This window comes from Bidens hawaiensis, unplaced genomic scaffold (genome assembly GCF_021521415.1).
Source record: "Bidens hawaiensis isolate Kalapana, Puna unplaced genomic scaffold, B.hawaiensis_p1.1 tig00004192_1, whole genome shotgun sequence".
Lineage (NCBI taxonomy): Eukaryota > Viridiplantae > Streptophyta > Magnoliopsida > Asterales > Asteraceae > Bidens > Bidens hawaiensis.
The window spans coordinates 1078405-1104870 of NW_027491249.1; the positions used below are offsets into that span (position 1 = coordinate 1078405).

The 26466-nt window shown below is 36.1% G+C and overlaps 2 protein-coding genes across 2 annotated transcripts; one reads left to right on the top strand and one right to left on the bottom strand.

Moving 5' to 3' along the window:
* Window positions 1-14719: 14719 nt before the first annotated feature.
* On the top strand, window positions 14720-15871 carry LOC143625641 (cytochrome c-type biogenesis CcmH-like mitochondrial protein). Its single transcript, XM_077095923.1, has 3 exons — window positions 14720-14895; window positions 15417-15548; window positions 15630-15871. Exons 1-3 carry the CDS (start codon window positions 14752-14754, stop codon window positions 15855-15857), a joined length of 504 nt encoding a protein of 167 aa, XP_076952038.1. The 5' UTR covers window positions 14720-14751; the 3' UTR covers window positions 15858-15871.
* Window positions 15872-21346: 5475 nt separating this feature from the next.
* LOC143625642 (protein NRT1/ PTR FAMILY 1.2-like) lies at window positions 21347-26155 on the bottom strand. Its single transcript, XM_077095924.1, has 4 exons — window positions 26065-26155; window positions 25050-25267; window positions 22884-23431; window positions 21347-22360 (listed from the first exon to the last, which is right to left on the bottom strand). Exons 1-4 carry the CDS (start codon window positions 26153-26155, stop codon window positions 21424-21426), a joined length of 1794 nt encoding a protein of 597 aa, XP_076952039.1. The 3' UTR covers window positions 21347-21423.
* Window positions 26156-26466: the final 311 nt, after the last annotated feature.

Consider the following 26466-nt stretch of genomic DNA (forward strand, 5'->3'; position numbering starts at 1 on the left):
CTAGTGATGAAAGTTGTACAAATGTTTGTAATGAAAGTGAATGTTCTTCATCTGATTCAGAATGTGAAACTATTTTTGATGAAACAATCGAAGCTAAGGTTGATGAACAGAAAAGTCCTAGCTGCTCATCAACTGATCATCATTTTGAGAACTTGACTAAAAAGAAATCTAGTTTTGAAAATGAAAAACCAAGCACTTCCTGTAAATATGTGCCACCAAAGAAAACTTCATTTTCTCAAAATACAAATTACAACAACAGTTCTCAATATTATAATCAGTTTGATAATGCCTATTACTATTCTCAATAGAAACCTAGGCATTCAAATTATTTTGCTTCAAAATTTTCAAATGTTCATCATTATCAGACAGATACAGGTTACAGACATGTTAACCCTACTACATCACCTTATCCCACATATCTCAGTGATCAAGATATCTATAACAGCAACCAAAGAGAATGTTGCTTTGTTTGTGGCAATCCGTCTCATCTTGCAAGACATTGCAAAAACTGGCATATGCAACAAAGAGACTTCAACAGTAAGTTTGGTCACACATTCCCTAAGTTTCCTGCTCGAACTAAGAAAATGCCTTACCAAACTCACATTTCAGCCAGCGAGACGGATTTCAGACCCAGAAGAACTGAGAAACCCAAGAAACCTTTCTGGCTAACCCAAAGGGAAAGGAAGAGGTTAGCAAAGGGGTCTGAAGCTGAAAAGCCCAAGAACCCTTCAAAGGTTTTCACTAAGGCTAATCAAGAAGATTTTGTGGTTAAGCCTAAACCAAAACGAAGGCAATCCAGAAAACTTTTTCAAAACCGAGGAAATAATAATTCAAGTTCCTCGAGGGATTGCTCTTCAGATTCTGACTCACCAAAGGACTACATTTTCAGAAATCATAAAATTAAACTTGGTGATTTTGTGTTTAATTTTCCCGAGACAAGTGTGTCTCAGGAAACCCACTACTAACTGGTTGCTCGTGTGTGTAGGGTTAGCCTGGAAGGCCTGTCAATTTGGTACTTAGACAGTGGCTGCACCCGACACATGACAGGAGACGAGTCACTGTTGTTTGACATCAAACCATTCGACGGCGGACACGTTTCCTTTGTCGGTGACGTTGGAGGAGAGATAACAAAGCAAGGAAAGGTCTCAAATGGTACTTTGACATTTGATATGGAACAACTCAACCACAACTTGCTCAGCGTATCTCAAATTTGTGATAAGAAATTCTCAACCCTGTTCACAGAAAATGAATGTCTTATTTTGAAACCAGGTTTTAAAGTCTCTGAAGAGTGGATCATGTTGCGTACTCCGAGGAACAACGATGCCTACATTCTGGACATGAGAAGAAATTATTCCATGCGTTCTGCTTCTTGTTTGATGTCCAAGACCTCGGAGAACGATTCATCTTTATGGCATCGACGTTTGGGTCACGTCAACTTTAAGAACTTGAATAAGTTGGTTAAAGGTGACCATGTGAAGGGTTTACCTGTAAAATCTTTTCATTTTGCTAAAAAAATGTTTATCTTGTTCTAAATGCAAACAGCACAAACTCCCTCACAGACCCAAGACTGTCAATTCCACAAACTCCACTTTCAACTGTTGCACATGGACCTCTTTGGTCCAATTCAACCATTGGCAATAGGTCGAAAAGCCTATTTTCTTGTTATTACTGATGACTTTTCGCATGTTAGTTGGACATTTTTGTTAGGGTACAAGGAATCAGTATCTAAATTAGAGATGTCATCAACAACGGGCATCTCGGTGGTGTCTGCAAAGGGCTGACACATAGAAGACTTTTCGCAGAACCTAGTGTTCTGCGAAATTTACCATTGGCTTGGTTCAAGCGTAGAAATTTACCCTTAGTTTGGTTCCATAGAAGACTTTTCGCGTTTTAGTTGGACATTTCTCTTTGGTCCAATCCGTTCCCACTTGTGCATAGTATGCCACATTGGATGATCATTTAGTGAAGAACGGATACAAAAAAGGCATTGTTGATCAAACTATCTTTGTTACGAAAGTCAAGGGTGATCTGATTCTGGTACAAGTTTATGTTGATGACATTATCTTTGGGTCCACGAATGAGAACCTGTGTAAGGAGTTTTCTGAGATTGTGTAGAAGCGATTTGAAATGAGTTTCTTAGGGGAAATGACTTTCTTCCTGGGCTTACAAATTGAATAAAAGAATGACGGGACTTTAATCCACCAAGAAAAGTACGTTCATGACATTGTTCAGAAATTTGGATTCAAGGACTCAACAGCTTACATGATACCAATCGCTACGTGACCTGTTCTCGCTCCTGATCTGTCAAGAAAACCAGTCGATCAACACCTTTATAGGTCAATGATTGGTTGCCTGATATATCTCACTACAAGCAGACCGGATATCTTGTTCCCTGTTTGTCAGTGTGCCAGATATCAGTCTGACCTAAGGGAATCCCATATGACGGCTGTCAAGCGTATCTTCAGATACTTGAAGGATAGACCGCGTTTGGGTCTTTGGTACCCAAAGGAGTCTCCCTTGGAACTTCATGCTTACACCGATAGTGATTATGGGGGATGCAATTGGACAAAAAATCAACATCGGGTGGATGTCAATTCCTGGGAGATCGGTTGATCTCATGGCAGTGCAAGAAACAAGTCACCGTGTCCACCTCCACATCAGAAGCCGAGTACATTGCCGCATCCAGCTGCTGCTCTCAAGTGATATGGATCCAGCATCAGCTGCTGGATTACGGTTTGAATTTCTATGGAACCACGATCAAATGTGATAATGAGGCGGCCGTTGCAATTGTTAAAAACCCAGTCCAGCACTCAAAAACTAAGCACATCGACATCCAAATACACTTTATTCGTGATTGTTATGATCGTAAGCTTGTCGATATAAAAAGGTTCCATACTGACTTTAACTTTGCAGATCTCTTTACCAAAGCTTTTAGTCGTGCCCGATTTTTGTTTTTCGTTGAGTCATTGGGCATGATTTCTTTTGAGTAAATTTTATCTTTAAATTTTAAAATTGTAAATATTGTTAAAATATGTCACAATTTTAGAGGAAGAAAATGAGTTAACTTTAACTCACCAAAAAAATTTTCAATTTCCTTTAAGAAAACCAAAAATCGAGTCACTTGACTTAACAAAAAGAATTTATTTTGTATATAATATTAATTTCATCTTTACTCCTATTTAAGTAAAATATCAGAAAATTCAAAAGGAATTATCCCGTTTAGAGGGAGCTCCTGTTTAGAGGGTGTCGGATATTTAAAATTCTCATTTAAAAAGAATTTAATCTGACCATATGGAAAGTGATAGTACATTGGTATGTAATGATTCTAGCACGTTAAAAGAGTAGAACAAAAGGCTATAAGGTCATTCATCAATGTGTAGATAGGCTTCACAAACAAGTAAGTGTTGGGTGATATAAACTTAAACTCCTGTCGTTGCTAGTGGTTATACTTTTAAGAAGCGGTTGCATGATTCCGTGAAGTCATATTCATGAAAGCAGAAATGTAATTATACATGTCATACCCAGGCCTCTCTTTACCTTATCATAGTTGTCTTATGAAATATGTGTCAATTTTAATTTTCATTTGAGTCAAGAAAAGCCTCATAGAAAGGCAAGACAAAGAAAAACAAAATAGTCAAGAAAAGAAAAAGAAAACAGAAAAATGAAATGAAAAATCAGAAAAAGAGTCATTTAGGGTTTTAACTTCTTCTTTATTTCTTCATTTATTTTGATTCAAGCCTTGGACTTTCTCTGTTTGTAGTCATAGAAGATCTGATTATTAAGGTCATGAATCTTCTGCTTTATTTTAACTTTTCTAGATCGAGTCAAGTGTGCAAAGCACAAAATGTCAAGTGTATAAAGTACAAAGTATCAAGTATGTTAATAAGAGTACTGTGATCAACTAAGAAAGGTTTAAGTCAAGTTGAGGTGATATGTTAACACAAAGTAAGCCCGAGATATGATGGAATCAGTAACATGTCTGATTAAGTGGGGACACATAAGCATCGTGCCTAATTGAACCTCAAATGTATCACGTTAACTCCAAAACACTTGTCAAGTTAAACAAGTGGAAATATCTACAATTGAAAATGAACTTGTGTCAAAATAATATCAAAATGGAAACGCGATCTAGGGCTTTGAAAATCAATATGATTCCATGCCGCGATCGTTCTTTGCAAATTCAATCAAAGAAAAGATCTATGTAAATTAATTCAACTTTAACTTTAACTGTAAATATTTTATTTTTATCTTTATTTTTGTTTTTTTTTGTTTTGTTTTTATTTTCTAAAATATTATTAACTTTATATTCAAATATTTTATGTTTTATTTTTCATTTTTATTTTATTTCATTTTATTTTTATTTTTAATTTTTTTTTAAATCAAATTTTACTTTATTTTAATGTGTCTTGTTAAAAGAGATCACTTTTGCAAATGTTAAACAAGTTACGGACCGACAAAAGAAAATCAAGAAAAATAAACAAGTGCTTGGATTCGGTGGGTAAATGTTTTTCGGGTTTGAAAATACGAATATGTTTAAAGACCGAGGACCGAGAGTGTATTTTTCGATGAATACTCGCGATGTTTTGACCTTATCGTGAGATGGGCTGACTCTATATAAATGGGGAACCTAACTTTTCATTCACTATTCACCAAAACTTATCCACTTTCACTCTGTCACTTCCTTTTCTCTCTTTTACTTCAAACCCTATCTTAATCTTATATCATTAAGATCTGGCCACTCATAATCATACATGACGTTGAATCCAGATCCAACTCCCTCGGTATAACTTCATAAACATCGTGGATCATCTCTTCTTCTTTGTTTCTGGATTCTCGTGGATCGAGACGACGGTTCGTATGAACCGTCAGCTAGATCTAAGATAGATTTTCATGATCTGTGTTGATTTCATGCTTGGAAACCTTCGATTAGGCTTTCATTTCATGTTTATCATCATTAACTTTAGTTATTAGGTTTATTGTGCAAAGTTTGTAGATCTAGGTTTTTGTTCATAGGTTATGGGGTCCGATTGACCATGTTAACGTAAGGGGTTTCAACCCAAACTCTCCAGAAACCAAATTCGGATCTTGACAACCATGAGGAAATAAAAAGGATCTAAAATTGGGGCTAAAGAACTTTTTTGCATGAAATGGGATTTCGCTTTGCTTGGTCATGTGAAGCGAAATTACTAAAAAAGTGTATTTGGATGAAATGGGAAGAACTTTTTTGCATGAAATGGGATTTCGCTTTGCATAAAATTGGGGCTAACCCCTTGCACGTGCTAACACAACCAACCCAGCTATTTATTACAAGTGGGTTTTGGATTTCTGGGCTTTTGCCAAAGTGGCTGATGACTCTATGTCCTTCACTACCAAGGTTGCTGGAAAGGTATTGAAGATAACTGAAGCAGATATAAGACGGGTATTGAAGATCACAGACGAACTGACTTATACTTATGAAAAGGGTGATAGGAAGAAGTTGGAGGATTTTATGACGAGTATGGGATACGACACGGAATGGAGGAGTTTGGAGAAGAAACATCTCCCACCATATTGGAGATTTCTTTTCCATATCGTGACTCACTGCTTTGCAGACATACGTGGAGGGTTTGATGGTATGAGAGTCGATTGGGTTCGTATTATGTTCACTTTAACAAGAAGGGAGGAGTTCAACTACTCTCGGAGGATATTCTTGTGTATGTTGGGAAATATCAGAAGTGAGGCAACCTGGCTCATGTGCCCGAGATTTGTATAAATGCTTCTAGATGATCTGATTCCAGATGTTCCAAGACCAGGGTCAAAGAAAGCCAAAGATAAGAAATCCCTTCCAGAGCCCTATCACGTGAATAAGATCAAGACATCGATTTTTGGTGTGCTGTTGAGCACCAAGGGCAGGGGACATCAATATGAGGAACCAAGACCGGGTCCTAAATTTGGATTATTTGAAGAGACAGAGCCTGCTAGGGATGAGGCATCTGTTGAAAGTGGAGAAATGGTTGACTTTGAGCCTGAGGTTGAAGCTGAACAAGTGTCATCTGATGAGCCAGCTGAGGGCAGAACGAAGGCTAAGCACGATCTAAAGAGGAAGGCTGCCGACAAGCCTTATATTGGTAGTGCTTCTGGTAAAGAAAAGGTGATTGAAGAAGAGGAGGAGGAGGAAGAGCAGCCTCTCTTGAAACGTATCAAGAGACATGGAGACTCCTAGAAGTCCTCCAAGCTTGTCGTCAAGCTTCCCTCTAAAGGTAAACCCTCTGCCCCACCTGTAGTTACCAAGGAAACCATAGCCCAAGTACTTAGAGACTTAGATGTAGCTAAAATTCAAATCCCAGCCTATAAGAAACCCACCACCAGAAAGAAAGCCAAGGCCAAGAAAACCAAAACCCTACTTTATGACTCACCCGATTCCACACCCGAGCCCTCACCAAAAGACCAACCTATCTCAACCTTCCTACCTCAAATACCACCCTCACCACCTCAAGACCAACCTCAAACCTCACCACCACTATCACAACCACAACCTACAACTCCACCTGAACCAACCCAAACCACACCTCAAGTAACCACACCACCTCCACAACAACAACCAACCCAGACTGACCCTGAGCCATCCCAAATCACCACACCACCAACAAAAACTACCAATGAACCCACCTTCACTTCAATATTCACATCTTCCATCTTTAGTTCACTCATCCAATCAACAAGCCTATGAAGCCAAACCATTATCACCTCACCACCAGAAAAACAGCCAACACCACCCACCTGTACACCCTTATCACCACCCATCCAATCCATTACACTGCCTACCCAGACCACTTCACCACCTATCCTGTCAACCACCTCACCAGCCACTATCTTTTCACCTAAGCCCATTACAAGAGGGAAGTCTTCGACACCTCCAGTTTACACTGATTCTATCCTTGATAGGATCGTCGCACTGGAGGAATCAAACGCAAAAAGGGCCGAACGAGAAATTGTGCTCCTCACATTTATTAAAGATATGAAGAAGAAGGAGGTTGAGGATGGGAAAGAAAAAGGGCGGTTGAGAGCAAGGGTTCAGGAGTTGGAGGAGCAGAAAGAACTGAATGAGGCCAAAATCGAGAGTCAACGCCTCCTGATCAACACACTCCACACCCGAGTGCAGAATCAACATCTTCTACTGGATCAAGAATCCACAAAAAATGCTAACCTCGGGGCTGACCACTTGAAGCTTGTAGATAGAGTGGCTACACTTGAGATGAACATACCAACTACAAGTGCTCTCAGATCAAGTCTCAATAAGAAGATCGAGGATGCAACTAGAAGATGGGATGTTGAGAATGAGGCTACAAACTCCAGAGTCTCGAGTATAGAAAATCAGTTGGCATCTTCTGCTTCTCTTGATTCACTACTTGCTGAAAATGCAACACTCCGAACCAAGATGGAGGCCGTTCAAGCGAAGATCAAAGAGCAGGATCATCTCAATGAGCTTCAACTGAAGACAAATGAAGATTTGGTGAACAAGTATCAAGCTGCCTCAGACCTAATGGGTATGCAAGATGATGGATTTCACAATCTAAAGGGCAGACTTGATGCGGTGTTCAGATCTTGGAGAAGGTCTTGTGAGACTTCTCAGGTTGGTGGATCACAGCCCACTGCAGGACCAAGTGTGGCCCTGCCAGGAGTTCAGGCTGTGGGTACGGAAGGCGAGGCAACTGTTGGACGTATTGTACAACAGGGTGGCCAAGTCGTTATCGGTGTTAGCACCAGCTTGGGTCCTCAACATGTTGAACAACTGCAAGCCCAAGCTAGTGGTGTTGTGGAAGGAGAAGATAATGATGATGAAGACAGTGATAATGATGAGGACGACGATGATGTGGACGACAATGTTCATGATGATAATGATAATGATGGTGGAAACGGTGGAGATGGTGGAGATGCAGGAGCTAGTGCAGCAGGAGTTGGAGGTGGAGGTAACACTCAATCACCTCCACATGATCAAGAACATGTACAAGCCCAGCTGCACATGACTCCGCCAGCAAAGTCAGGGAACACGATTCACGAATTGACAGTGTGTATAAAGATTTGTTCCCTGATGACTTTGCAGGTATTATGGATGACTTTGTTGAAGCAGGAAAGAACTTGGAGCAACTCATTGAACAAAGTACGGAAGAGGCAGTAGAAGAAGACTATCTCAACTACTCACCAAACCCAGACACACCTCCAGTTCAAGTTCAGGCTTCAGAGGCTTCCACAACTGATCCAGCCACCGACTTGACACACGAACCACCAAAGAAGAAGAGAAAGACGCACATTGTGTCAAGTCATGCGTGTGCCCACATGCTCAACTACCCTTTTCATGATGATTCGCTGATTGTTTATGCGAAGTATGATAAGGAGAACAGTTGTTGGGCCATTCGTAGATACAACAAAGATCTCATATATCTCTCTCACCACGAGCTGAAGTCACAGCCAAGCTTGACATCAATTATCTACGCAAAGCTGTGGGTCGAGGAGAATATGATGATACTTTGGAAGGCTGGGTAAAGACTCATCTGCATCATCAATCGAAGGTGAACTACAAGGATTTTGAAGTGAATATGGGTCGCCAGTACAAGAACCCAAGAGAAATAGACCCAACTACCGGAGAGCCCCGAACTATGTGGAGATACAAGGCGCCAAAAGACTGTCACGAGATATATCATGGCGAGCCCCATTTCCAAACACCCTCCAAGATTTCATTGGTTGGGAGTTTGATAATACAACCGGTGAGGCCGTCATCCACTGCCGTGACATGCACGAGATACGAGTGTTTGATGAGCATGAGCTAATGGGATTTCATATTGAAGATGTAAAGAAGCTCTACAACTCACCGATTGAGACCGTCGAGGATTTGGGTCATCAGAATACAGACCGGATAGTTGAAGCCTTTAACAAGTTCGTCCGAAGACTTGTTGAACTTCCACTATCCAAGGATGAATGCTTGGTCTACGACACCAACGGGTTCCAATACTAAAGACTAGAGGGAGATTGTTAGGTCTCACTTTGTTATATTAGTCTTTTGTATTGTGTTTATTATGTTTTGGGCTTTTGTAGCTCATTTTGTATGTAATAGGCCCAAGGGAAATGGCCCAAGGGAAATGATGTAAATAAGCCCATTGGGCATTTGACATGACTTGTTTCTCATACATGCTTCTCTATTTATAGAGAAGCATGCCATGAGAGATTGTAGTTGTTAATTGAAAACCTTTTGCCAAAAATTCTCTAACACACACACGTACTTTCTTTCTCACTCTCTCTCTCGTCTCTCTCTCTCTCTAAAACCCGAAAATAAATCTCAAGATCCGAGACCTCTTAGGTTACTTAGTGTGATTTCCGCTAGCACTAAGTTTGGTTGATCCAAGAACGTTGTTAGATCCACCCGCCACGGGACCTACAATGTATCGGCTGGTGCACACTAATAATTAAATATGTTACACAAAACTTTTAAATAATTACATATCAGGCACTAATGAATTTCTTTTTAACTAATATGTAACAAAAACGAGATCCAGATTAAACCAACATAAAGATATACGAAGTTTGTTTGTTTTTAGCTTGATGTATGCATGCGAGGCGTACATAGATAGAATACAATGGATAACAAACATATAATGACATGTCATGACTTTGACTTAATAGCTAATTGCTCCGGTTTCACCTTTTAGTGAAAGAAAACTTAAAAAATAAGATCAGATTTAAAGTTCAATTCCACCATCCCATTAATGGCAATGATTTTATTAAGATTGATCAAACAATATAAATTACATGAAAATATCATGAAACAAAAGCCCACTCTATTGCCCAAATTGATTGTGTTAAACGAAATCAAACATGTATAACTAACAATTTTATGGAAACAATTTTTGAATTTTAGTTCTGAATTTGTTGGTGATTACTCATTAATTCCTCACTTCCAATTTTGATGTTAGCGGGATCTCTAATAAGGAACCCCCCCCCCCCTCTTAAAGCCCAACATGCTTTTGTGAGTGCTTTATCTAGTGAAATCGTCCAGAGTTTAGAAGTAAGTTTAATATATCCCCTTTTTAAAAGGTGATGCTTAAATGCCTTCGGGCTCAAGATTTTCTAACGGCCATCCCCATTGAAGGATTGTGCCAACATATGTTAGAATTGGAGTATCAGGCTATCCTTAAGTACCGACTAATGATCCCTATATTTCCGACTGATGAGCCTTGCCCAGTTTGTCGTAAGGTCTGTTTGGATTCTTTTGGAGACCATGCAGTACATTGCAAAGAATTGTCTTGTTTTAAATGCAGACGTGATTTGGTTAGGGATGTTCTGTGTGATGTTCTTAAACGGGCAGGGATTTCGGCTAAAAAGGAGACCCCTGCTAACTTTCTTACGGGTCCACTTAAAGGAATGTCTACTTTACGGCCAGCTGATATTCTTGTGTTCGGGTGGACATGGGGAAACACGCCTGTGTGGATCTTACAGGAGTGTCTCCTTTTGTTGGGCTCAAGGACTGTGGGTTTGTTGTGGGTTAGGCTGCGTTGAAGGCTTAATCAGGCAAAGTTATTAAACATGAGAAAGTTTGTTTAGAGCATCAGCATGTGTTTCTCCCATTTGCTTTTGATACATTTGGTTTTCTAGCCCAAAGGCTGTGAATTTTTTTAGCAGGGTTCAGTGTGTCGTGTATGGCACCTTTTCGACACCTAAGTCCCAAAGCTTCATTTTTAGTAGGATTGACTTTGCTATTCAAAGGGGGTTATAGCGCAGCTTGTTGCCCGTTTGCCTCCCACTTTATTGTAATCGTTTTGAGTTTAATTAATAAAAATTCTTAGTCTGGTTTCGACTAAAAAATACTTTACTTAGAAATTTCTATAACTAACCTCAACTTATAATAATTACAAATTCTACCCTAACTTAATTACTAACTGGAATTTAATTTTAACTTAATGACATATTTAGCTTGATCGGATAATCAGGATTAACCCAATAATCACCTCGTTAATCTCCGACATGTGATAGTAGAACTTTGACATACATTTCCCTTATCTTCTTTCTTTATCTCTTCATGCAATATAACCTTTAATCTAGAACTTGGCTTCCTTCCTTTTCCTTTTGAATGTTTCCTTTCTCAAGATAATCATAGTTGTTCGTCACAATTGCAGTTAAGAGGGTTGGTTCTTCAATCTTCCTCTTCTTCCACAACATTTGATTCTTGTGTCTTTCACTTGTTTGAGGATAATGTGACCCAAAGTGTCCGTACTTTTTTCAGTTATAGCATCTTGCTTTACCTATGTCATGTACGGGATTGACTTGAATTTCAAGGAATTTATTTGTTCTATTATACCAGTTATTATTATCTTTATAAGGTCATATGAGGTATATCTTTCTCTTCCTCTTTGATTGCCTCTATCTTAACCTCAACTTTGTTCGGATTGGTATCTTTCTCAATCATGATTTCCGAAATGACGACCATGACTTGTACTTCCGTTGAGCAAATAGTAATTTTTCGTGATTGTCTATTTGTTTTTCTTTCTTCAAGCATATACTTGTATAAAGATTGGAGTATTATTGTATTGATGCAACTTGTCTGCGTCGAATACTAGGAGACTGCTCGATGCTAGATAGGGTGGCGAGACAAGTTTTTTCCACTCTGCCAACATTACTCAAAATCAGACAAGTCGGATTTTCGGCATTTCGCCAATTTTTGTTTTTTGTTCACGATTTTTGTCATTTTCACGTAAATACATTGAAAGATAAAAACTAAATTATTCACATATTTTAACCAATTTTCGCTATTTAGACTTAGATTTAATTAAAAAAATCAAGTAATTTAGCCATTTACAAGTCAAAAATAGGTTTAATATAAAAGTCAAATTATTATGTAAAAAGTCAAAATAGGATAGAAAAATACGAATGATTTATGACTCAACATTTCATTAAAGGCACCCGACAGTTAGGATGCTAAAACAGTTAAATAGTGTCATTTGCAAGGGTATAAATACTCAACACAATTCCTATATTTGATAAGATATCATTAATGTGTAGTTTGCTTATTTCTCTAATATGTTCCTCATAGGTTCATTTCACATTCATATGCATAACCCAAAATTTCTTGTTCATCCAAAATCCAACATCTTAGTCAAATAAACGATTCGTGCAACAGTGGAATCCGAATCAGGTAAGTGGATCAAATTAAAGTAGAGTCTCCATCAAGTCAAAAGAAAGAAAAAAGAGCATGAACCTATTACACTTGGAATGTAGACGAAACGCTTTGAAACACATTTAAGTGTGAAAGTTTTTCAATCTTTAGTCGTTATAATTTACACACATTTATGGATGTAAGTTTTTTAACATCAAGTTAAGGGAATCTTAAGAGAAGCCTTTTCTAGCGATAGGCTACGACACATTTCAAATATAAAACTGTCAGTTACAATACATTTAGTGCTAGCTTTAGTACGCTGGGTCTGAGGACAAGACTTACATTTCTACAATCATATCTTGCTAAGAAGGAGGCGAGTTTAAGGTCAAGTGTTCACAATGAACAATTTGTTATCATATGAAAGAGTTTCAGATATATTTTAATGTGAAATAACTTGACCGTTTTTTTGAATAAAGCGTGTAATTACAACGTGTGTGATAGTACGTATTTATGTGCGCAAATAACCGTTGTATGGAAAGGACCCAACGTTCTACATACAGACATGCATTTTCTATATACACCTTTAAACCCGCCCATTAATTCTGAAATCATTTTCACTAAAGCCCGTTCTAACCCGATCCCAATGTGACATAAACTTATCAAATAAGTTCAATTTAGACACGTGTTAGCAAAAGGCGTATGCTAAGACGGTTTTTGGCATTGATTTGGTGACGATGACGCAATGGTGATAGTTTAACATATACGCTCATAAGCACCACTATTCTTGAGTGAGTTAGAGAAACACGATACATGGTACCTCTCATAGTCTCATACAATAAAATAGCAGGCCCGGCTCTAGCCCCAGCCAAATAAATCATTCGCTTTGGGCCTCCAGGTTTTTAGGGCCACATTTTCTATAATTATTCCTTAGATTAGTCCCAAATTTATAGAGCTATTCATATTCCATCAATTATTGTATATTTGTAGTTTCCATAACAGAATTCTCCATTCGAATGTTACCATTTTTCTAGTTGACCATTCAAACTTGATTGTGTTTTGGAGTTAATTTAGTCTTCTGTTTTGCATAATCCAAGTGATTCAATGGTTAATGAACATGAAGTACACATAGTTTGGGTGCTTGTTTGCTTGCTTTATTTTTTTTTCCTTTTCTTTTTTTGTTTGTTTGTGTGGTATTTGAATTCTTTTATATAAATTAGAAGTTAGAACAATTTGCATTTTCTTAATTGCTTACACCTTAATAGAAGAAGGCCTCGATTTTAAATCTTGCTTTAGACATCCAGAAACATTGAGCCGGCCCTGTAAAATAGAGCTCTTGATTCTAAAATTTGTCAAGAATAAAATAATTAAGCTTAATTTGTTTTATATGCTTTCGAATTAATATTTAGGTAAATAACATTTATTTATTTATTTATTTATTTAAACTAAGTACCAAAAAAGGGGATATTGGTTTTCAATATTCAAACTTTCAGCCGTTGGCAGATAACACTTCTAACGTTTAATTTATTACCCACCGCTCCCAACTTACACCCTATTGTTTTTGTCGCTCCCTCACTAACGAACAACTAACGTCGTTAGTGGAATCCCGATTTTCCGACGAATCCTAGTTTTCAGCGAAGCAGGCAATCGGAAACAGTGAAGAGGAAGGCAGCGTGATTAGGGTTTCCGACGAAGCAAACGATCAAAAACAGCGAAGAGGGAAGTGACAATGGCTAGGGATCCGCCGTAGTCTGCGACGACTTCTAATTCAGGGTGGTTCAGACATATACCAAAGGCAACTGCAGCAACTCCAAGGTCCAATTGACGCAAAGAGAGGACCAATCAATAAGATGGAAGGTCGCTGAGGCGTTCTGACAGTTATGAATTGCATCCGGCATTCTGGTATGATTTCTGATAACGATGTTAGTGGACCGTTAGCGAGAGAGTGACAAAAATAAATAAAATGAAAGTTGGAAGTTGTCAGCAACAAATTAAAAGTCAAAAATGTTATCAGTAAACGGGTAAAAGCTTGAAGTACTAAAAACCAATATTCAATATATATATATATATATATAATAGACTCATAGTTCACTTGGAGAGGCAAAATGAGAGGAAACCCTTCGGAGGTGTCTAGGATTTCTTATTTTCATCAACTTATAACTTATTAACTTTTTGAAAAGTAATAAGGTGTTTAGAATTTCTTATATTTTGAGAGAAAAAGTTCCATAAGTTACAATGTTATAACTTATTAACTTAATAAAAAGTTATAAGCCTCCAAAAAAGATTACTCGTGGAGTCCATTTAACGAATTCTCGCAATCGATCATCTTTCATATTAATAGGTAATAATTTATTCGCAGTCATTCTTCTCTATTTGTATGTTTCATCTTATCACATGATCTTTACTTTCTCGCATCAAGATTACACAAAGATTTTGAAATTAGGTCTGTCTATTTGTACAAACATATTCAATTCATAAAGGGGTTTCCGAAAGCCAGAATCTTTTAATTACTCAGTTTCTGAATCTGTTGTTTTGGGGGTTTTAAATTGAACACACCAACTGTTCGACGAAATGCTAAACAGAGATTTTTACTAAATTTGACAGTTTTCTGAAGTGAAGTGGTTTTAGAGATGGAAAACGAAGAGGATCCGGTGAAGAGGCAGCAGATTGTGGATGCTCGAGCACGGAACATCAGTCATAATGTTCGTTGTTTAGAGTGCGGTAGCCAGTCGATTGAAGAATCTCAAGCTGATATTGCTGTTCTTCTCAGAAAGGTTACTATTTTGTTAATTATTATTATTATAAGTTGTAATTTGTAAACGAGTTGAGCCCGAGCTTGGCCTTTAAATCGAGCTCGGTTCGTTTTTTTCAAGCTCGGGCTCAGCTCGAGCTCGTGTCGTACCTTATACATTTTGAATTATTTATATATGTTTCAAGTAAAACCTTAGACGAGCCTAAGCTCGGATCAAGCTCGTGTGGTACCTTAAACGAGCCAAATCTTGACTCGAGTTCAGCCGTGCAGTGTAAAATGAACACATAGAACTCCAAATTTGGTAAAACTTAAAAATACACAAGGTTTGTTAAGGCTCGACGAACCAAAATGAGCTTATCATACAAAGCTCGGGCTCGATAACTAAGCGAGCTTTAATTGAGGCTCAAGTTCGGCTTGAGCTCGAAAAAACTTGGCTCTTTTCGAGTATTTTATGGATCTGATCTTAAGCAGCTCGGCTCGTTTGCAACCCTAGGCAGAAGTCATTTAAATGCACAAGCTAATTATGTTTTGTTAATATTGTAGCTTATTCGCGATGAAATCAAATCAGGAAAAAGCGATAAAGACATCTATAAAAAGCTTGAAGACGAGTATGGCGAGACGATACTTTATGCTCCAAAGTTTGATTGGCAGACTGCAGGCTTGTGGCTGTCACCGGTCCGTTTATTTCATTTCATTTTGTAAATGCAAGCCGAATAATATATTAAACTTAACAATGTTGTGATATGTTTCAAACAGCTTCTGATTGCGGGTGCTGCTGGCGGAATATGGGCGTACGGTCGACACAGGCAAAGGACTAATGTGCACTCACTCGCGGTGGACCTACTTAGTGGGATCCCATTGACCCCTAAAGAGAAGGAAGCCATGTTAGAGATCTTAACCCCGCCCCCACCGCAAGGGATTCTTCCTTCGTCCCGTGGTGGTCCAGGTGGCTTGCTAAATGAAGTGGATGTTTGGTATCAATAATGTTAAAGGTTTAGAAAGGGTAATAGATAATCTTTGCATACTGTTATTACAGTTTAAAATCTGTTTGTAGTATGATCTTGGTGGTTATCTTTATATGTTTTGTGATTTGTATTCATGTAACTTTGTTGTTTCGGTTAAGTTTCATGAATATCAGTTTCCTAACTAGCTTTTATATAACTTATGTCTAAAGGTGTAAGCGTGTCGAGCCGAGCCCGAACTCGACCTTCGCTCGTTTTCGTTTTGACTTACGAGAGCTCGAGCTCGGCTCGTGAGTTGTTTTTTCAAGCATGGGATTCGCTCAGCTTGTTTATTATTTATTAATTAATTTATATATGTTTTTAATTGTTTTTATATATTTTGGGAAAAACCTTATGCGAGCCTAAGCTCGGATCGAGCTCGTGTAGTATTTTAACGAGCCAAAGCTCAACTTGAGTTTGGCTATGCAATTTGAAATTAATACATAGTCCAAAAGAGGTCAAAGTTAAAAATACACCAGGCTTCCCATACAAGGCTCGATAACTAATTGAGCTTTATTTTACTTGACTTGTTTCAAGTTTTTTATCGATCCGAACTCGATTAGCTTGCAAGCCACTATCCTCGTTTGCACCTCTACCTATATTGATGTTGTTATGAGCCGAGGCGCATAGTTCTAAGATCCAACTTATAAGAACTTACAGACACTACAACCTATGCTCTTGAATTATAACTTAATTTTCTTAACGTGCTACTATGGCTAAATTATGTAATGTAATCACTAATACCGTGATTACACTTGCATTTTCAATTTGAGTATGCACATTGTCATCATTGATAATGTGACTTGATAAATTTAAATCTGCTTGTCTATTGTTGAACACAAATAAATGAGGTTTTTTCAACTTTGTAACTTGGTTGTTTAGCACTTTAGCCCACTGTTGTCTTAATGTTCAGCCCATTTGTTTATGATCAAGTTGATTTGAATTAAAGCCCAAAGTGTTTTTATGATTTGTTTATAAGTTGATTTGAATTAAAGCCCAAAGATAACTAGAAAAATAGTGATCAACATTACAAGAATCATAGAATTGCCAACATTTTTCAATAATAGTTTAAAGGTTTAATAATAAAAGGCAGGAGTGATAAAGATTAAAAAAAACATAGAAAGCATATGAAGGATTGTCCTTTTGTTACATTAGTCCAATAGTTCAAATTTGTAATTAGAAATAAGTTAAAAATGTTGAAAAATAAAACAAAAAAAATTTTTTTTTAATAGAAATCTATATTCATCAATGTTTTTGAATTTTATAAATCATATAATTCATTATTATTTTTAGTTATATACAACTTCAATTTTAGATTTTTATTTTAATAATTTGAGTATACTATCACTAGATTCTTCAAATAAAAAAATCAAGATGCATAGTACATCCATTATAGGGGTGAGCAGAAAACCGAATTAACCGAATCGAAACCGAAAAGACCGAACCGAAGCATTAACCGACGGTTAATTTTTTAGTTTTTTGAAAAACCGATTTTTAGGTTTAGGTTCGGTTATCCATTTTAAAAAAACCGAAAAAAACCGAAAAAAAACCGAACCGATTAACCCAACACGGTATGAACCAACGGATTTGCAAGATTCTAATGTGTATGGTCAACAATTAGAGACTTTGATTGAAAAGTTGGAGAACATAGAAATTGGTAATAATATTTATGTACGACGTGTTTTGACTTATCAATATTTACTTAAATATTAATACCATAGTATGTGTTTTTTTTAGATGTTATGACCGGAAACAAAACTCTAAAAGAATCTACCATTGACGGTGATGAAAATTATGACGATGATGACGATTGGGTCTAAACACTTTGAAGATGACTAAGATAATGAATAAAGATTCAGACCAAACTTTTAGTGTTTTTTTTATTAAGAACTTTGTCTATTTTTTTTTTATTTTAAATTCTACTACTCAATAAACTTTGTATTTGTTTGATTCCACGTAACACGTGCATATTTTTGTATTTTGAATTCAATATATATGTAGTACTCTATTTTTGTGATTTTTTTTTGCAATGTCTACATGCAATAAAAAAACCGAAATAACCGAAACCGAAAATAACCGAAGAACCGAAAACCGATTGGTTGGTATTATAAAATAACCGATGGCTTCGGTTTCGGTTTGGGTTTCACCTAATAACCGAACCGAACCGAACCGTGCTCACCCCTAATCCACTATGTGTCCAACCTTGAACAAATAAGTGTATAACATACGTGTATAACATCAGTGTATAACATTAAAATGATACGACCGTTATCAATGTGACTTACAAACAAATTGTGATATTGTGAATTTTCATCTAACTTTTTACAGCGGTATGCTTAAAATCACTTTGTAACTTAACGGGTGCGTTTACCATCACCCTAATAATCCTCAAACTAGATAGAAAAGTTTTCATATAAAGTAATTGGTTGTGAAAACTACTAGCATCCAATAATAAGCATTTAGAAGTTGAGCATGATGATATTAGAGATTTTAAGTTAAAATGCGTTCTTTGTCATTGGCCAAAAATTTATGAAAGTAAACATTCCATTAAGTGAAACATAGAAGTTTCTAGCAAAAGTGTCATAAAACATTGGACTAAATTAAGGAAATGATGTTTTGTTTTGTTTGCTTTTAGGACAAAAATAAGTGGAGTTAAAATTATTCTTGGCCCATATTAGGGAACCACTTACAATTTATCATTATAAGCATTTATAGCTAAGATGGATTTTTGGCACTATGAAATGTATAGTGACCCGACATAAACGTCTAAATATCTAATAATTTTTATAAGTCATCATGAGACATTTTCTCTTATTTAAGAAAAATAGCTGAAATAAATTATCTTAGCAACGTTGGTCCTAAATTTTTAGTATGCATGCGATTTAATCTCTCAACACTCGAAAACTTCACCGACATCATAAAGCCACACCACCCATACACTACAAGAAACACATCTCATTTTCTTACGAAACTCCCTCCAACATGTAATTCAAACAAATTTCTAATGAATTTCCAAAAAATCAAAAAAAACAAAAAAAAACAGCCTTGATTTTGCTACAGTATTGCAACAAAATAATAGCAATATGATTTTTCATTTGAAAGTTGTTGCTAATTATCCCATAAAAGATACATTTATCAATTATGTTTATTATTTTTATTGGAAAACATTATATATATTATTATTTATGTTATTTGTATTATACTTTTGTTGGAAAGTAATAGCAAATTAGACAAAGAAAATAAATCAAAAAATAAAATAGATTTTGTTGAAAAATTGTAGGGATCTTTGTAACAAATACGTTTGTAGCATTTTTGTATTAAAAGTTATTGAAAAAATGATGGAAATGAATTTCCAACATGTGTTTTTCTTACGTAAATTTTTTAAGAAATCGCTAAAACATGGGTTTTCTAACAAAATCGCTGTAAGAAAATGACTCATTATCTCGTAATCAAGTATACATGTTAATACGTAAAGTAAAAGCTTATATGATAATAGCACGTAAACTTAAACTTGATTGGAACATTTGAAAGAGTATGAAATTGTTATAACCGTCATTGCCTTATTTTTATTCATTTTTTAGATATTAGTTTGTGAAACAATATTTGAATATAAGAAATTATAGAAATGAATTATGAATCTATTAATCATAGGGATGAAGAACTTTTCAGGATAATAGTTGTGGTGTGCGGTGGAATAATTACTCGATGCTTATTTATGCATTTGAGATCACATGTATTTAAAAAACAAAAACAAAAAATGGTTGTAAAAGACCAACATTGTAACCCTAGTTTTTGTTAAATCTTGAATTATAGGTTGCTGCACTGTCTTTTACATAAAGAGCCATGCCCCTCTGTCCACCCCACCATTCTTTTGGACATGATATGGATTAATGTTATTGTTTCCATCCTATTTATATTGCATTTTATACTTTATAGTATCTCCAAATCAAATATTTTCTCATGTGCTATATATTATATATAGTATAATATTATGTGTGCATTTAAATATGTGTGTGGAATGATAAATAATATGCTGGGAGCTACGAAAACCGCTTTAATATGTGTATTATTTGTTATATAAATTAACATAAATCTCAATGTGTATATTATGTATTTTTTTATATATTTTATTTGTTGGTGATTTAGTGTTATCAAGTCATGTTAGTTTAGTTGTAGTTTTTCAAAATCAAAGTGAACTCCTAATAATATCAATACAAGTTAAGATTTGTGGAATACACGATTGTTCAAGAGTATTGTGATTTCATACAACAACGAAGCCAGTGGTTCAACGGACGAGGATCATAGTGACCAGGTGCTCCTACAGCCGGGCACCGCCTATGACTGGTGTTCCAAGTGGCGCCAATAGCAAATAGGGGCTCCAAAGGGCCATCGCCTTAGACCAGTTCCTTGTGATGCCCAAAAAAGGCAAAAACTATATTGATTACCTAGTTGAAAAGTCCTTGGAGTTGTTTCGATTTTTCATAGTTGAAAGTTGCATGAGAGCAAAACATGAGTAATAATTGTGATTGTTAGGAACATTGTTCGTAACATGTCTGTCAATGACAACTTGAGTGATCTAATGCTGTCAATATTGCTAGTGTGCCAATTATCTGTAGTAACATTACCACCAAATTTGTTTCATGGTGAAAGATTTTCCTGCTGACAGAAGTTGCAGTTTATTGGTAACCGAATAACTATTAACCATTCTAATCACTAGCATACCCTTTCGTGAAGAGTTGCGTCATTTGAACTAAAAGTTGTGTTGGTTCTCCTTAACAAAATGTCTCATTCTCGTTTTACTTTTTTTTTTAAATCATCCAATTAAAATATAAGTAGTGACATCGAATTACTTCAATATGAAAGTGAATATATGAGTAAGAGATGTTTAAGGCTATTCAAACAGTAAAACCTATCGTGTGATAGTCGTTTTGTCCTGATGTATGCTAAATAGAAATATTCACAAGTAACGCATATAACCTAGAGTATTTTTTAGAACGATAACTTACACGCTCTCTAACTCTACTCCTAAATTACACTTGTTTTGACAATCACAAAAGATTTGAACCTTAACAATTAAAACGCAAAGCTTATCCAACATCTTGGTACCGCTTATCCAAAAGTTTTTTTTTCATAATATATGATACAGTGTGCATAATCATAATATGTGATAGTCTTTTGTCTCGATTTGTGTATAAAATGTGATACGATGATCAAGTGTTTGCAACTTCAAACAACAATGGTACAAACAAAACCATTAAAACACACTTAATATTTTATGTTTACAAGTATATTTTCCAAGTTCTAAAACTATCAAGACATCATCAAATAAATCTAAACAAAAGCTTATCAACACCATAAACAAACAACTCTTCTCCCACCATCTATCATCACACAACAAACCAAACCGAACTTAACCCCCCCCCCCTTCCCAAATCGAGCCATGTATCGTTTCTTCGTTCTTTCATTGGGTTCAAGATCGATCATATATTTCATTAAAAAAAATATCCCTTTGCCTACACAATAATATCAACCACCTTTCTTGAAATACATTATGATGGCAAACTTTTGAAAAGACTTTGCCTTTCAACCACTACTGATCTTGCTCTTTGTAATTCTTCAAGAGAGTCAATATCATTACTAGTTTTGGGCTCATTTGTTTCATCAGCACAAGGCCCATAAGCCCAACTACATGCCATAAAATAAAACAAATTCACGAAGCTCATGATTGCAAGAACCCAATAATAACTATCATATCTCCCTTGGTTTATGTTAGTTGCAATCCAACCTTCTTTACCACCATTTTTTGTGAGTCTTTCAACTGTGCTTAATATAAGACTAGCCAATAAGTTAGCAACTGCCATTCCTAGCAAGAAAAGAGAGGCTGCAATGCTGGACATACTTTTAGGAAACTCCGAATAATAAAACTCGTTTTGACCGATCGCACTAAAAGCTTCTGCTAATCCATGTAAGCAGTATTGTGGGACCAACCACATTGCTGACATGGCGATAACCACTTGCGGGTTGTTAAGCAACCCTTGTTCTTTTGCATGCTTTCTTCTCGCGTGTTCAACCACCGCCGAAACTACCATGGCCATAGTGGAGAAAACTAAACCGATGCCCATTCGTAGTTTAACACCAAGATGAACCGGCTTTCCTCTTATCTTTGACGCGAACGGGATTATGACACGATCATAGAGAACGACCCAAAGGGCTAGAACCGCGATTGTGAAGAAAGCGAAGGACCCAGCTGGAATTTGGAAGCTTGATCCCAAGTGTCTATCCATTGTGCTTGCTTGGATTACTGGAAATGAAGATTGACTAACATTTATGGACATCATTATCCCTGATGACCATAATGGTAGAACTCGGATTAGTGCTTTAAGTTCTTCGACTTGTTCTACCGTGCATAAACTCCATGGGTCTAGAGCAATCCCATCTGAGGTCAAGTCTTTTGGGTTCTGAATGATGCAAGCTTTGTTCAAGAACCTACATAAAGATTAACGTTCATATCTTTGTAAGCTTTGTTCAAGAACTACTAAAAGAATAAGTTTATATCTTTGCAAGCTTTTTTCAAGAACCCACAAAGTACTAAAGTTAATATCTTTGCAAGCTTTGTTAAAAGAACCTACATAAAGAATTAAAGTTCATATCTTTGCAAGCCTTGTTCAAGAACCTACATAAAGAATTAAAGCTCTTATCTTTCTTGCAAAATCGTAAATATTATAGGTTTCAACGCGTATCATCAGTGAGGAAGCTTGAACGAGAACGCCGCTGGGGGGCCCTCAAACTTTTTGTCAAAAACGAGTAAATTTACACTACTGCGCAAAAAAAACAGGGGGTCGGGGCCACCCCAAGCCCTCACTATGCTTCGCCATGCGTATCATGACCTATTTTGACCTGAATCCAGTTCAAAATGTTACCCGACACACTCAATGCGCCGATTTTTACACCTCTAATTGTAATCAAATTACAATTAAAACGACCCAAAAATATTAAAGAAAAACGGTACCTTAAGCCCGTCGTGGGTCGAGATTCGGGTGAATCTTTATGATAATGCCACCCATCAGAATTTGTAGGCTGATAAGGCAGCTTTCTGTTCTTATAAGCCACCACAATCACTTGCAAGAAGCTAGTAAATATACTCTTTTTAACCTTCATCTTCACATAAAGTGAAGAAGCAACAAAAAACAAAACGGTTGCCAACAACATAAGAATAGCAGGCACTCCAAATCCCACCTTCCATCCAGCATGATCTTGAATATAAACAATACCTGTGAACGCGATCAGGACCGCAGTTGCCCCAGCCGCATAATACCACCCGAAAAAGCTTTCCAAGGCTCTTTCATTGTTTACATTGTTTTTATTGTCAATTTGTTCAGCACCAAATGCTAAAGAACATGGTCTTACACCACCTGACCCCATGGAGATGAATATGAATGCAAATATCAAGAAAGCAAATTGGGAATGTGTGGATTGTTTGCATGTTTGGGTGAATTGATTGCACGGAGGTGGCTTTAGTTGTGGGATCATTGTGGTTAGCCATAGCAAGAAGGTTCCCTGTTGGTACAATAATAAACAGGGTAATTAGTTTTTTGTTGTTGTGGTAAATAAGGGTAAGAATGCTTAATTAGTGGCATAAAATGGATATTCATGAAATAGTAAAAACATTGCAAAAAATGTGTTTAAAAAAGCAAAAAACACATTTACTTTATTAAGCTTAAATTCCAACAATTAAAGCTCCAATTTCTAATTTTCTCCAAATTTCAAGATTTTCATTGATTTTTCTTATTTACAAAAAAAAAAAAAAAGAAACAACTTTAAATATAACAAATTATTATTATTATTATCATTATTATTATTAAAGTGACACTTTATACGCACACAGTCTCAAATCTAATCCCACGCAATAGTGGGAACAATCATTCAGATATTGGCATAAGTTCCGACAAATTATTTTAAAAATTTTAAATTTTAAATTTAAAATTTTCAATTTATTTTAACTGTCTATAGTGGGAACAGTCATCCAGATATTGGCCTAATAGCCGTTCCGACGAATTATTTTAAAATATTTTAACCTTTCAAATTACTTTAACCGTCTATAGTAGGAACAGTCGATCCAGATGTTAGCCCAATAGCCACTCCGGCGAATTATTATCAAAGTTTGACCTTTCAAATATTGTTCAAACAGTCGTTCCTACCAATAATTTTTAAAGTTTGACTTTGTTGGTCAAATTTGACGTCTCGCTGTTTTGTGGACGGCGTTTGATGGCATGAAATAGGGATGATGTAACCATAACTTAACTTATTGGTAAAAGGGGTAGTAAAGTTGTAAAAACATAGTGGATTTGAAAATTCAAAATGTATTTGTCAAAGGCAGGGGATGGGCTTCTATCATGATATTATGACGTAGGGCAGGTGGACCAGAAAGTGCGATCTGCAGAAGCTAATTCAATGTTCGCTGAGTTTTTGTGACCAAATTAATAAATACCCTCCTGGTCAGCTTAGTTCTTTTTGCAAGTCAAGTTGGTCAACCTCAGAAATACTGTTCAAAGATCAAAAAGCAACAACATAGGATTCACTTATTATTAATTATTACATGATGATTTCATTGTTAGGTGAATTACCTCAAAAGTAACCAATTGATTACTTCTTGATGGTTTCTGGTTGACAGAAACCAGATATAAGATTTTTATCTAAAGCAAACTCGGGCTTATAAGCTCAATCTCGGCTCATTTATTATTTATTAATTAATTTATATATGTTTTTAATTATTTTTATGTATTTTGAGAAAAAAACGTTAAAAAGGCTTCGCTCAGCTCGAACTCATGTAGTACCAACAATCCAAAGCTTGGCTCGAGCTCGGTTGTGCAATGTAAAATTAATACACAAAAGTCCAAGAAAGAATAAAAATTTTAAAAACACAAAGCTTGAAAAGACTTCCCATACAAGGCTCGATAACTAATCAAGCTTTATTTGAGACTCAAGCTTAAAAAGGCTCAACTAGTTTTGAGCTTTTTATCGATCCAAGCTCCAGTAGATCGCATTCGTGCCCCTAAAAAACACAAAAAAGATGTTTTTATGATGGGCAGCCGCCTCTATCCTTCATGTGTAGGGTCACCAAGAACTTGGAATATATATAAACAAAAAATTTATAAAAAAGTTCAAAAATTATTACCAGGAGAGAAAAGCAAGAACCCAAACCGATGGTGAAAAACCGACCCAGGTATGAATCCGAAAGAAATGCACCCAAAACAGGAGCAAAATTAGAAGCTGCAGTCCAAAGAAATAATATGTTTGTGCCTTTAGCTACACCAATCTTGTAATCACTCATCAAATAAAGTATCATATTTGGCACCAATCCATAGCTTGCCACCTTCTCAAACGCCTCATTTGCTGCAAAAAGATTCAAGATTTATCAAAACCACCAAAACCCCATATCAAATCAAGCTCAAAATTTCAAGATTCAAGAAACCCATGATGCCAAACCACAAAAACTTCAAGATTTAAGAACCCAATGATGTCAAGTTACAAAATTTTAAAATTTCAAGATTCAAGAACCCCATGATATAAATTACAAAAAGTTTCAAGATTTAAGAATCCCATGATGTCAAACTACAAAAGCTTCAAGATTCAAGAATCCTATTATGTCAAGCAGTGTTGTAAAAATCCCGACTTGTTGCCAATTAATCCCATTTTTCTGAAACCTTTCGGAATTTATACATAAAATTTCAAATATATATTCATAGTTGAAAATTTGCATATAAATTCAATCTGATTAATCGTTAGTCCTTAACTCACCGCTCGACTAGCGCCCAACCATTTCTACAACACTGATGTCAAGTTACAAAATTTTCAAGATTTCAAGATTCAAGAACCCCATGGTGTCAAATTACAAAAGTTTCAAGATTTAAGAAACCCATGATGTCAAACTACAAGAGCTTCAAACTTCAAGGTTCAAGAAGCCCATGATGTGTACTACAAAACTTTCAAGATTCAAGAAGCCCATGATGTCAAACTACAAAATCTTCAAGATTCAAGAATCCCATGTGTGCAAATTACAAAAACTTAAGATTTAAGAACCCCATGATGTCAAACTACAAAAAGTTTCAAGATTTAAGATACCCATGATGCCAAATGACATAAGTTTCAAGATTTAAGATCAAGAATGTGGATATTACAATATTACATACCTATTATGAATGGCATGGTGACTAAACCACCTTTCTTTCTTGTTTCAAGTTGTCTAATTTCATGGTTGGATTCCTCCACTTGCTCACCCATTTTTGTGTGTTTTCTTTCACTTGCAAGACACACAATATGGGGGCTTTCCTTTATATACTGGTGCTAGTAATGGGTTAGTGTATTTTATAAAAAAAAAAAAAGTTAAAGAAACTGTTGAGTTTTGGATATGAAATTGCTCAAGAATGGAGTATAGTATAGTCAGAGAGTTAATATTTTAACAATGAAAACACAGGGGTTTGGTTTTCAACCAAAAGTCCAATCTTTACACTGCTACTTCTTAGAGTTAGTGAGTGATAAGAAAGGGCAAAGATGAATTATCTATTTTCTATTTAATTATAATATCAATATTA